Source organism: Phaenicophaeus curvirostris, chromosome 3 (assembly GCF_032191515.1).
Source record: "Phaenicophaeus curvirostris isolate KB17595 chromosome 3, BPBGC_Pcur_1.0, whole genome shotgun sequence".
In the NCBI taxonomy this organism is placed as follows: Eukaryota; Metazoa; Chordata; class Aves; order Cuculiformes; family Cuculidae; genus Phaenicophaeus; species Phaenicophaeus curvirostris.
This window is the reverse complement of record NC_091394.1, coordinates 35,313,962-35,327,458: the sequence shown is the minus strand read 5'-3', so window position 1 is coordinate 35,327,458 and position 13,497 is coordinate 35,313,962. Positions and strand designations below refer to the sequence as shown.

Sequence of the window (13,497 nt, the reverse complement as noted above, 5' to 3'; positions counted from 1 at the left end):
TCTAGAGAGCCAGAGCCAACACACTCTATCTCAAAACTTTGAAGTTAAGGGAGAGCCTCTTCAGTATCCTGACACTCCCAGGGATTTTTAGCAATAGCTTCCACATGTACATTCTCCAGCTCCTTATGGAACAACAAATAAGCTAAGCCCCACCTCAAAAGCCGTGAGCACAGGTGGAGACAGATCTTTACAGATCCAAGGCAGGGCTAAACTCTAAGGAGGTGAGGAGTTTATGACTCAAGCCCTCATCAGACTTCAGAAGCAAACACTATGAGTCAATTGCGATGTGAGGCAGACAGAGAAGAAAAGGTAGGTGTTGTGTGATGCCTTCCTTTCACGTGACTCCAAGACTGGTGCTTCTATCAGCTGTGCAAGTGTAAGTATCCAGTCTGAAGCAAGAAGAATAACTGTGGTGGATATTTGTTAAGAGTCGAGTTATCTGAAGCACTGCCTCCTACAGCAGAGAAAGTCTACTATGAGGAGCCAATTAAGTCAAAGCCAGAGCTTAGGATGCTACGCAGCGTAGGCCAAATCCTGGTCCCAGTGAAGTCAAGGGAAGCTTTGCCAATGGGAACATGCTCTGTTCTTTTCACCCCATCTTTGGCTACCGCATTGCTGGAAGCATTCAGAGTTCACAAATGATAGAAATAGAAAGAGAGAGAATAGAGTTCCCACGTTCTTTCTCTTCTAGCATTGTTCCCTGAGAGTCATGCAACATGCAGTAATGCAGTGATCTCTTCTTTAAATGTCATTAGACTGAATTGCCTGTTAAAAATAACAGAAGAGTAGGAGGGGTAGGAAACCAGTCATTTTCCTTTAAAGAATGATTTAGGGAGAGTGGACCATAAACAGATTTAGATGGCAGCAAAGATAACCATTTTTGGCAGTTTTGTGGAGATGTAAATTTACACTGAGTATGAGATGAGAGTTTAAACACCAAACCCAAAGAAGAGAAAAATAAGTAAGACGGTGTGAGACATTTCATGTGCTGCTCTCTGTTGCTTTGGATATCAACTGACCTACACAGATCTGGCTGAGGTAGAAGAGAAAGAAGATGATTGCTTTCTAATTGTATGTCCTCCCTCAAAACTCCTCCAAAAGAACCACATTTCCCTGAAATTCCGCACGCCTGAAAACACCTCCAGGCTAAGATTTCATGGAAAGCTCGGTGGTAAAGGCAAACCACAAGTTTCCTCTTTGTACTGACTTTATTTTAAATCCCTAACTTGCGTTTTATTAAATTTTCATTTTTGCTTCCCACCTCCCACTGGAAAGAACTGGTTGCTGGGTAGAGGACAGCAACCAAGCTGCTGGGCCTACCAGGGAGATATGCTTTTGGTGCTATGTAAGAGGTAGTGGTAAGAGATGGGGAGAGGGAAAACATGAAGGTATAAAACAGAACAATGGCAGATTACTTTTGGTAAAAGAAACATGGGAGGTATTCAACAAAGAGTTCCTAAAACCAGGGAGAAAAAAACCAGCAGGCTTTGCAAGCAAAATGCACACAGTTATCTAGTGCAGTCACAGGGCAATTCCTTGGGTGATTTGTGAAACTGATGGAAAATTTACAGTCAGGAGAGATTGTATTTTTTGGGGTCAGTTTTGAGTTTTTGCCAAGTTGAAGTACTGTGGATTTGGCAAATCAGCGGGAAAGGGAGAGTATTTAGACAAGAGTTTCTTTGATCCTGGCTCCCTTACATGAGGCCAAGATGCAGAAATGCTTTGCACAGGGGATTCATGGAGTTTCAAGGAATGTGATACAGTATTTTACATCTATGTAATAGACAGGTAAGGACTTCAGTGCACCCTCCTCTTTATATGCCAGTTTCGTGTTTCTGTACAACCTCCTTTCAAACAAATTCAGAAAAATGCTGGCACATGTATTTGCAAGTGGGGCTCTCCACCCTGCAAGACTGGGAAGGCGGGAGGAGGGGAAAGAGAGGCAGGCAAGAAGAGCAGGAAGGAACAGGTCACTAGAAGCAGAGCCATGCACTACTGCATTCAAGACAAAGCTTCTGGGGATGGGAATTGCTGCATGTGTGCAGGTCTGAAGGCAAAAGAGATTGGCACCTAATGAGAAAAAACTTACTAATGCTACGCTACAAAACCTTACCTTCCTAGATATCAAACAGAATATCACAGCAAAGTTTGGTTTTTTTACTCCAGACCACTGTTTCCTACTTAATTATGCACACTAACACTCCTGCTTTCATGAAGGACTACTCTGTAGGTGGGTCACACGTTGTTTGAGTCAGGACTTCTTTCTCACAAACCTAGTGTGCCTGATGAATATATTAAAAAAAGCATGAGTGATTCCAAACTGAGATGATGTTGTGGTGGCTGATTGGTCTCCACAAAAAAAATCCCAACCCAAAACAAAGAGAAAAGAAAAACCTTACTCAATTCACTCCTGTTTTAACAATTTTAATACCCAGTGGAACAACGTAACGTGATCCATGTGGATAAAAGCTCAGCTCCAAAGTTTTGCCCAAACTGGGAAAAGTTCAAGTAGAAAGCTCAAGTAAGGATCTGAGCTTTTGCATGCCAACACTATGAGTTCTTAGGTCTGCATGAAAAGCTTAACATGCCTAAGCTTTGTGCCCAAGTTTCTTGTCTGAGGCAATTCCAGTACCAATTCTGGATTCCTTTAATCTTAAACGAGCTGTGCTGCCTAAACATACATTTCCTCTTGAGCAACCTCCCTGTATTACATTTACTATATTTCATCTGCACAACTGTGAACCAGAGAGAACAGAGGCTTTTGCAGTCTCTGTAGTTGTATAATTTCTCTATTTTTCTTAAAAAAAAAACAAAAAACCCCTCTTTTGGCATCAGTAGGTTGAATGGCATGCACGCCACACGTCTGGAAGCAAGCCTGAATTTTTTAACCCATGTATTAAAAATATTCAGCACTGGAGGAGAAAATAAAGGAGTGTGTTCTGCAAGCAGAACTGTTAGAGTGGTTGGTTTGTTTGGGAAATGAATAAGCCTTTGACAGTATCTCTAGAAGGAATAGTCCAGTGCATGCTCCATCCTGCCATTCTCTTCCCTCTCCAGTTTTCCCCGCATACTCTACATTCCTCTTGCCCACCCAATACCACTGGTTCAGGGCAGGCAAGCACTGGGGACCCAATCTGCCACAGCCCTGCACCCACCATGAATCACTAGCTACTGCCATCTCTGCTATCCAATGCAACAATGTTATCTGCACCAGTGCAAATACCCAGGTTTGCAGAGCTCTTACTTGCCTTGAATTTGCATGGCAGTTCAGCTACGATTGCTGCCATCTTCCACAATTTCCTGCTGAGAACATGAAGTCTTCCTGACCCCCCCACGTTCTACACCAGCTGGAGGGTGAGGGCAGCTGTGCTGCACGGACCTGGAAGGGCTATTCTTTTTCTTCCTCATCTGTGGTAGCTACTCATTGTTGGACCAGAGATAAATTTGCTTCATTTCAATTCTAAATTCTCTCCTTTCCCCAGGGTGAGATGGGTCCCTCTCATGCTGTTTTAATAGAGATTCTATTGTTTTCCTTTCCCATGTTCATTTTCCCCTGAGAAGGTAATCACTTGCTTCTCATAACAAGCTAAAATTGTAGCAGTATTTTTTTTTTTTTGCTCCTTTGAAAAAAAAACCAAACTGAACAGAATTTTCAGTTGTTCTTCACAGGCTGGTGGCCTAGTGGTAGCCAGTGCCAGACTATCTAAAACACCAACGGCTTTCCATGATTTTTCAAGCTAACAAAGGCTAGATTCACTTTCAAAACCTTTTGGGTGGGGGGACACCAGTACATTTCTTTCTGACTGGCATTTGAAGCAGAACAGAGTGGACAGAGGGAGCTGCATTTCTTCCCTTTATCTGAAGGAGGGTCATTAAACAGGGCCTTGATGGTTGACTTAGAAAGTTAAATGAGTGACTCCTGAAGAAACACTGCATAAAACGTCCTTCTTGAGAATGTGAACAGCTTTTGTGCTTTGTCATGAAAGGAGGTGGGATGCCTGTAAGATTAGTTCATATATATTAAAGGAAATGTAGAATACTAGAGCAAGGCAAGTGAACTAGCTCTATGGTTAAAAGGCACCTTAGGTAGAATAGCAAAGGACAGTCAAATTTAAAGAGATACTTCTGTTAACATTTTTTATTCTTTATTCTCACATTTTTACCTTTGTATATAAACCAGACCACTATAGTGATTGCTACCCACTCCTCTGTCTATCAGGATGGACTTCTGTTACTTAAGTGGAAGAGAGTACTTCCTTGAAAAGATTTCCATTGCTGGTCAAAGAAAAACAGAGCAAACTTTGCTTTGATCTGCTGAAATGTAAAATATTCCCTTCTTTGAGTGAGAATGAAATCTTTTCCTCATTATCTCCCAGTGAGGTGGGAGAAGGGGGCCTTTCTTCGCAGATAGACACAGAAGCCCACTCACATCAGTGGTGGATTTTTGTTAACATTCTTTTCGGGAAACAGCAGCATTTCATATTTTTAATAGGTTTGTCCAAACAAGCAAATTCCACCACAATGAGTGTGTATAAAACCTTTCTATACTGAAGAAATTCCACCCACTGCATATCCACTGAACCAGTCTGGGTAGCGCTATAGAGTCAGCAGGACCAAGGCTAATTATGAGGATTCTCCTTTACTTATAAAGCTCAGTGGCACTATAACTAAATTAACTTGAATCCCAATCCCCCCCATCAAGTATCACAGCAAGAAGTGATGCAGATGCTGCACAATATTATCCACAGTGCTTTGTGCAGAAAAAAAAGAAAAAAACAACAAAAAGATAGCTCAGTGTTTCCCAAACACAGAGCTCATAGACCCTTCCTGAAAGGACTCTCTCAACTGTGAGGGAGACACTGCTGTGTCTCTCCTTTCTCAGGTTCCGTCACGGGGAAATAGGAACAAGGGATTTTTGTTTAAGTAACCATTCAGAGCAGGATATCTGTCTTGTGTTCTTCTGCTATCAATTGTCATAGAGCAATAGCTGGCTGATTTGCTTCAACCAGGATTCCCTTCCCACCCCAGCTGACAGGTCTGTTTCATGCTGTGCACTGAGAGTTATGGCAGGCAAGCCAAGGAGCCTGGCTGACAAGGAGTGCCTTTGGCTGTCCTACCACTACCTGCTGCTGTCCCCCACATACCCCAGAACCCCAACTGGCAATCAGGAGGGCACCGGGAGGACACAAACCAGTGGTGTGGTGAGAAATAAAGCATGCAGTAAACTCACGAGGATGGTGTATGACAGCAGAAGACAAATAGCAGATTTCCCAAATGAGCAGAGAGTAATATTAATTGCCCTCAGGAAGAGCAAAGAAACAAACAAAAGCCATTGATGTAGGCACAAGGCAAAGTCACAGAACCCATTTGCTACTCTGCTAGAATTGCAGCAGCATAAAATATGAGGCAGTGAATCAATCCATTGCTGTGCTGTGAAGCAAAAAGACACATTACATGAATTACCCTCCTGAGAACTTCAATAGGGCCCTGTAGTTATAAATCCTGGCAATATAGCTCAAGGTGCCTCTGCAACACAGACGTCAGTCTTGGCTTTCACATCAGCATGTTCTATTGCATAATTGAGCTGATTATCCAAGGCAACCAACCCAAAACTTTCCTCGACTCTGCTTGAAATACAATATTACACAGTAAAGGCACGGCAGTCGACAAGGTCATCAAGAAAAGCAAAGTTCTTGCACTAACCACAGATGTGTGCTTGCCACAATCCTGACTTCTTACAGTAATGTTTCAAGGTTAGGGGATCATATGTACAAATCTCTCTTTCAAGGTAGATCTAATTCCTGATACTTGTGACAGATTGGAGCTTCACCATGCTGCCAGCTCTGCTAGAAGTGTTGCACTAAGTCAGACTATTTCACACTTGGGGAAATTAATTCCCCCCTCAAAGTGCAAAGAAAACCTAAGATTGTAAGTGGAGTAGATGGAAAAGGGGGAGGGATGGTGCATGAATAAAATGAGCAATGGGACTTCACTGAGGATGTGGGGTATGATGGCAATCTCTTTTTCTTCCCATAAAATATACAATCTTGTATCTGCTGCTTCAGAATTGTAAAGTATAGCAATGAAAACCCACAGACTTTGTGGTTTTGTGCCCAAAGTATCATTCCGTTGGTGTCTAATTAGAAGTATTTAATATGAGCTATGGAGAGCAATAAAGGCAAAACAATATATGCGAGGGAACAACCCAACTAGAATTTTACATTAACACATCTGTTACCTCATATTAAGATCAGTCAGAGACATTTTATATACATTAAAAGCACTTGAAGCTAAAACAAAAGCAGAAGGCACAGCTTTTCAAATGTGCTTAGGTTTCATAAAATGATTGTAAAGCATTCTAAAAAACGAGAAACACCTTCTAAAAAAGGAGAAAGACAAAAAGTATCACTATTGGTGGGATGACTGGAAAACAGATGCTCTCTGTCTTTAAACATAGGTGAAGTCAGAAATATGATTCTACTTTTCTTATTTTTTTGTCTCTGATACTTATCTGGTTCTTATTAATGTGGTTTTACAATCTTTAATGTATTTATCTTCATGACAATGGTGCCACATTAAGAAATTATAGAGTTTATTTGGGGAATGGGATTTGGATGCTAGTCCAATACCATGCTAACACCTTATCCCTTGCAACCACTGTACTCATGAGAAATTTTCTCGTCCCAGGAGAAATTTTTATCCTTACAGCCTGAAAGGCAAGAACACACAAATATGCACAAAAATAAAATCAAAGGTCAAACTCCACAGTTATGAAACACTCCAAAGAGGTTTGCACTTTCCTAATAGTAAGCTGGTTATGCATAATCACTGGAAGAATTATTTTCTTAAAGCGTCTAAGGACGCAGCATACCAATGAGCTTTAGTCTCTTAAAACTACCCAAATTTATTTTGATGTTACACTTAAAACAACACTGCCCCAAACTCAATACATATAAAGACTTAAAGTGTCTTCTTGGAAAATCAAAGGAATCAACACCACCAACAAAAAGGGTAAGAAAACTCAAAGAAAAAACATTATGAAGGAATATAGCCAGTGACGCATAGGGAGCCCAGTCACAGTGGCATACTCTGCACTGCAGAAAGCAGAAGCTCACTTTTCTCACTTATAGCTAGGACATCTTTTGTACTGACAGGGACTCATACCAAGGAACTATTAGGGCACATGCAGCCAAGAAGATGGTATAGGAAAAAAATAGTTTAGTGTGCATTTAGCAGATTTGTAAAGTGCAACCACATATTATATCCTGGAACTAAAGGATGGAAGAGATTACAGATAACAGCATGGCATTCTTTAGAAGCCATGAAGAGCTTTTAGCAATAGGATCCCTCTCTAGAGGATCGGTCACATGAAAACTTAAGGATATCACTGTAGTGTGGAATGAAGTTATGTTTGTAATCCGGTATTACAAGATTATTCTTCACTGTTTTTACTTAGGCCACTAGAAATAGTCTTGAGTCCATTTGTGACCTAGAAACGTTGGATGAGATCCAAGTTGGGCAAAAAGGAGAAATGTATTTCCTGCTCATCTAAACAAGCCGGAGTACACCCCATACACAAAAATACCTATTTTGCGCACCGTATTAATCAAGCCTGATGAATGATAGGAATGGTTGGACTCGATGATCCGGTGGGTCTTTTCCAACCTGGTTATTCTATAATTCTAAGGGTCCCAACTTAAAAAGCATGGAGGATCACCATTCATTAATTTTCCCTGCTCCTTCCTGTCCCCAAGATACTAGAGTTAATCATAGAATCACCAGGTTGGAAGAGACCCACCGGATCATCGAGTCCAACCATTCCCAGCAAACGCTAAATCGTGTCCCTCAGCACCTCATTCACCCGTGCCTTAAACACCTCCAGGGAAGGTGACTCAACCACCCCCCTGGGCAGCCTGTTCCAGTGCCCAATGACCCTTTCTGTGAATTTTTTTTTCCTAATGTCCAGCCTAAATCTCCCCTGGCAGAGCTTGAGGCCATTCCCTCTTGTCCTGTCCCCTGTCACTTGGGAGAAGAGGCCAGCACCCTCCTCTCTACAACCTCCTTTCAGGTAGTTGTAATTTTACTCCTCTCTTCCAAATAATCCTTATTTGGCACGGTCACTCTTTATAATGGCCATCCCTAGATCATTAAAGCCATCTTGGCCTCTGGTATCTAACCAATGCTTAAATACCAGACTTTTCCCAGGCAAAATGAACACTCAGCATTTTGATTCAAGAAAACGTGCCAGTGGGGGCTTAGGGTGGATATTAGGACACGGTTCTTCACCCAGAGGGTGGTGGAGCAGCGGAAGAGCTCCCAGGGAAGCAGTCTGACAGTATTTAGGAAGCACTCGGACACTGTTCTCAGACACACGGTGCGAACTCCCGGCTCGCCCTCACCGACTGGAGGGACTGGAGCGCGGGAGGCGGCGGGCGGGAAACCCCGGGCGGGGGGCGGGGCGAGGCCCCCGGCGCTCCAATGGGCGGGCGCTATGCAAAGCAGGGGGCGGCGCCCAGAGGCCGCGGCGATGGCGATGCGGTGCCTGGCGGCGTAGCGGCCCCTCCGAGCCCCGCAGCCATGAAGTACAAGGTGAGCCGGCGGCGGGCACCCTGCCGGGGCCGGGGCTTGGGACTGATGCTGGTGCTTGGGCTGGGACACTGGTCCTAGTCTGGGGACAAGCTTGTGCTTGGGCTGGGACTGATTGCTGTTGGTGGTGCTTGGGCTCATGCCGGCACGGATGCTGGCGCTCGGGCTCGGGCTATTTCTGGGACCGGTGCGGGCGCATGGGCTCGGGCTGGAGCTCGGGGAGAGGCTGGCGCTGATGTCGGTGCTTGGGCTGGGACACTGGTCCCAGTCTGGGAACAAGCTGGTGCTTCGGATGGGACTGGTGCTGGCGTTTGGGCTCGGGCTGGGACTGGTTCTGGGACACCGGTCCCAGTCTGGGAACAAGCTGCTGATTAGGCTCATGTTGGCAGGAATGCTGGCGCTTGGAATGATGCTGGTGTTTGGGCTCGGGCTGCACTGGGACACCGGTCCCAATCTGGGAACAAGCTGGAGCTTGGGCTCACGCTGGCACGGATGCTGGCACTCGGGCTCGGGCTGTTTCTGGGACCAGTGTGGGCGCTTGGACTCGGGCTGGAGCTCGGGGAGAGCCTAAAGCTGAGGCTGACGCTTGGGCTCGGGCTGCTGCTGGCACTTAGAGCCTTACCGGCGGCTTCCCAGGCCGCCCTCGCTGCGGAGCCGCAGCCCTGATGGGAGCCGGGCGGCTCGGGGCTCCCCTCGGCTGCAGCTCCGGGGGGAGAAAGAGGGGAGCGGGGGTGGTGAGCCGGGAGAGAGCCCCCCGGGTAGCCTGGGGTGCTCGCAGGGTTTTTCCACCCCCCTTTCCTGCTGGCTTGGCGCCTCTCCCGCCGATGGATAACGGTGTGGACCCGGCGTCCCGGGAAAGCCACGTTTGTACACGGTACCGGGCATCAGTTTGGGGCAGGTAGTGCTGCTTCTCCCTTTTCCAGCCCTTTGTGAATGTCTTATCACAGTGTGGGTATGTCTGGTCACAAGCCAAAAAAAAAAATATATATATATATATAAAATAATTCAAACCCACCTCTGTACTTAAAAAAGGGATGGCCTGTCTCGCTTTCCCCTGTTAAATCAAATAAGTGATTTACCTTAACCTTTTATCAGAGGTCATTTCAAAAGACACAAACGTGGAGGCTTTCATCTTAGTCTTACTCTGTTTAAAGACATCTGGGCAAGGTACTGAGTTGCCCACAGAGCATTAGATTACTGTACAGACATACCGTAATCTTGTGTGATTGGAAAAAAAAGGGGAGGGAAGGAAAAACTTTCCTCCCTCTGCCAAAAATAACTTCAGCATCAATAAAAGGGTGATTTGGAAACGTCACACATTATATATTTGGAGGCTAACTTGCTTTGGAAATGAAGTCCTTCTTCTTACTGCACTTAGGCAGCATACTGTAGAAAAGCTGTGATCCTATAAAATAGTATGGGGCTTATAAACCTGGGCAGAATGAGATGTGCAAGTGACATCTAGGTAAATGCTTTTCCATATACTAAAGAACTCAACCCAAGCTTTCAGGATCTCTCATACTCGAACTCTGGGAAAGGTCAGAACTAAGTTTTCAAAGCTGCTGCCAGTTTCTCCATCTCTTAGTAGCTAAAAATACTCAGGAAAAAGAAATAGTGTAAGATATAGATAGACAAAGACTCCATGACTTTGAAATTTTTGATCTGGATCTGATGGCTTTTTTTTTTTTCTAAATTCTGTCTCAGACAATGGACTAATTTAAAATCTGAGATACGCTTCATCTCCTATCCCTTTCTACTCCCCTTCAAATCAGTTCAGGAAGACTCTATACCTGCTTAGAAAAGCTATGATTCTTACCACAAAATATTAGGTACTTGGGGTTAGAAGAGCAGTGTTACTGTTAGTCCAGAGCTCTTGGAACTGCTTTCAAACTGCCCATGACTAAGCGACACTCGTATCCCAGTGGCAAACTAAGGGCCCTGTGCAGTTATACAGCTTAACTGACTTCTAGTGTCACCATCCATCTGTCCCCTGCTGCAAGGAGATCATACTTCTCAAGAACAGAGACCAATAAGATGACTTAGAAGGAGGAAGTCTTCCCTGTTCTCTAACATTACCTTTGCCCTATCTGGTTAGAATGAACATTTTGGTTTACATTTGTAATTGCATCATTCTAGACAGAGAAAGCTAGACAAAGAAAAAGCAAGCCATTAAAAAAAAAAAAAAAAAAGATGACAACTGAGGGCTTACGACTCAGAATCCCTCCTGTCAGACTAGGGAGTTTACTTTCCCTGAGAAATGTGAAGTGGTTACTGATGTTGAACTAGGACAAACAGCCTTAGATCTTTCTTCTCCCCAGAGTATAAAGAAAATATCTGCCCATTTATCTCTGTTATTTTATTCCTTTTTGTATTTTTGTTTCTTTTCTTTTTCTGTAGGAATGCAAAAATCCTGTAGTTTTTATAGTATATAGAAAATAAAGAAACAGAGCGTGCTCTTGGCCTGCCTGGGGACATACCATCACTTCAGAGGTGGTTTAGCTTCCAGGTGCATAGTTGAGTTGATTTAACTGTTCCTGATGTTATACTGGGCCCTGTCATTCTTTATTTTCATTGTATTAGTCTGTAAAATAAGGCCTCTTTTAATGAAGTGATTGAGATGCTCGTTGTAGTTTAATTAGAGCATTAACTGTTGGACAGAACAGGAACTGACTCATGTATGAGACCCTGAGCTCGTCTCTCCTTCAGCCCTGTCTTCGCTTTCAGTGTGACTAAACCCAAGGTCATTTCTGGTCTAGAAATCCTTTCTGCTTCTCAGTCTGCCCTATTTTTGCTCATAAAGACTGTGAAAACTCATTCCCTCTCCTCTTTAACCTAAGTTTCTTCTATTGTCCATCACACTCCTTAAACATTCTTCCAACATAGTTCTCAAGACACCATCCTCTGAAATCCCTGTGGATTTCAGCAAGTTCAGAATTTTAACTTATATAAGCATCTACACCTATATCTATCTTCTGCACACTGTGTGCAATTCAGTGAAGATGTGACTGTTTAAAGCAAAGACAAATTTGACCCCATGTTAGGTCCTACTCTACCATTCAGGTAGTTATTAAATATTGGAAGACACAGAAGTTATTTTAAGTGAACCACAGGAAATGTTAAACATAACAAATATTTGAATGTCAGTTGTGAATGTTTTAGTCCTGCTTGTCTGAAAGCTACTTTCAGAAACAAATACTTGTGGGCTGCAGTTGTATTATGGCAATACCACAATTCTTCATGTGATGACAACAGCATTCTTTTACACTAAATCTGTGTGTGCTACAAAACTATCTCATCAAGTTCCCACAGGATGCCATTCCAGTATTCTGTAATCCAGAAGGTAGGATCAACCCTTTCTGAAATGAAACCCAGACTGTGATTCCAAGAATGAAGCAGTAGGGGAAATAGCAGTGGGTCACTGTGATCAGAAGAACATGAGTGGGAAAGTGGGAAAGGTATATCTGGCCAGCAATTCCAGTGTCCTTATCTCAGGCAACAAAAGTGTGACAGAAGCAAAAGGGAGAAGACGTTATCATAACAAGGCTTTTGTAGCTTGTTGTCTGTTCACAAGCAAGACAAAAAGGAGAAAGAAGGAGAAATGGGGACTTATCTGTTTACTGAAAGATCCAAACAGTGAAAGAGGAGAGGAGAAGAACAGCTATATTCCTTACCTCATTGAAGCCAAAAAGGAATGACGTAGATGTAAAGTATGAGGTCTTGATTATCTATTTTTAGATAATTTGTTGGGCAAGGAAGAAACCTAAGTAAATAAAGCTTGAAATGCCTACCATTTGTGCTAAGGCACAATCCTGTAACATATAGACTTGATTACAGTGCCTGCATGCCAAGACAAACAAAATAGTGTCACTAGGAAGAAATACTATATTCCCAACCAGAAATGCCTGTGAAAAGCTGCTTGTAACCCTGGCAATGAAAGACTGAGTATCAGGCCATGTAAAGGAATAAGAACTGTGTGTACTTTACTAACCAAATCCTTTCTGTTTGCTTTTTTCCTCACACTCCTCTTTGTTTTCCTTTTTTTCTTTGGTATCTCAGCAGTCACAAGGTAACAGTCAAACCTAGAAAAAAATAGGCATTGTAGAAACCTGTAAAAGGTAATACTAGAGGAACAAACCAACAGAGGGAAAAACTGTCCAAGCTTGTGCCATCTCTGTTACTGTTGTGAATTTGCAATGCAGTTTTTGTGATTTTTCTCCTCTTTGTGTGTACAGAGGGAAGTGACAAAAGTCCAGCAGGGTCAGGCCTAAATCAGCAGCAGCACTAGCGAGATGTAGCAGTAGGACTGGCTCCTTCTCAAAGCCTGGAGGGCCAGTGTCATTTTCAGATTGCTGTTCTTCCCCACAACACACATACCATACGCATCTGCCAACTTATGTACTGCTTCTAAGCCTCAAATTTCGGGTCAAGTTTGTATTTGTACATTTAATAGAGGTAACTGCCTCCATGCCTCAGGTTATTTAAGAAACTCCCATGACAGAACATCTTTGTCCTCATGAAGACTTGGTAGGATAGCAAAGTGCTGAGGCTTAGGGATGCAAACACGACTTGTTTCAGAGAAAGAAGAGTCATCACAAAGCATTACAGCTAACAGCACACATTTTTTTGCATGGTTCTAAAATACTATGTTTCTATACTAACACACCTATGTAATGTAGCTATTTAGTATTTCATCAAGAAACTGTTGATGTGTTTCTGACCAGTAGTTCCTAGAATATGATGGGGAAACAGAACTGCCACATGAACAGTCTTACAGTTTTGATAGTTCCAATGCAGTTTGACCCTACATGGTACAAGAGGCATTGGATACTAGTCTGGAGGTTTTGCTTGTGTTTTTAAGATCCTCCTAGAGGTTGCAGTCACATTAAACAACTAGTTCACCTTGAGGTACCT

General features: G+C 43.2%; 1 protein-coding gene across 3 annotated transcripts in view; it reads left to right on the top strand.

Moving 5' to 3' along the window:
* Positions 1-13,497, top strand: part of NEDD9 (neural precursor cell expressed, developmentally down-regulated 9) — a 106,121-nt gene that overhangs the window by 54,422 nt on the left and 38,202 nt on the right. Inside the window, exon 1 of one of the 3 annotated variants that reach the window (XM_069853652.1) lies at positions 8,531-8,589. The exons of 1 other annotated variant lie outside the window; for it this stretch is intronic. In XM_069853652.1, the coding sequence (XP_069709753.1) occupies positions 8,578-8,589 (12 nt within the window). In that variant the 5' untranslated portion in view covers positions 8,531-8,577. Of the gene's footprint in view, positions 1-8,530; positions 8,590-11,593; positions 11,647-13,497 lie in introns of those variants that run through there. One more of the 3 variants, XM_069853654.1, reaches the window with a different exon arrangement.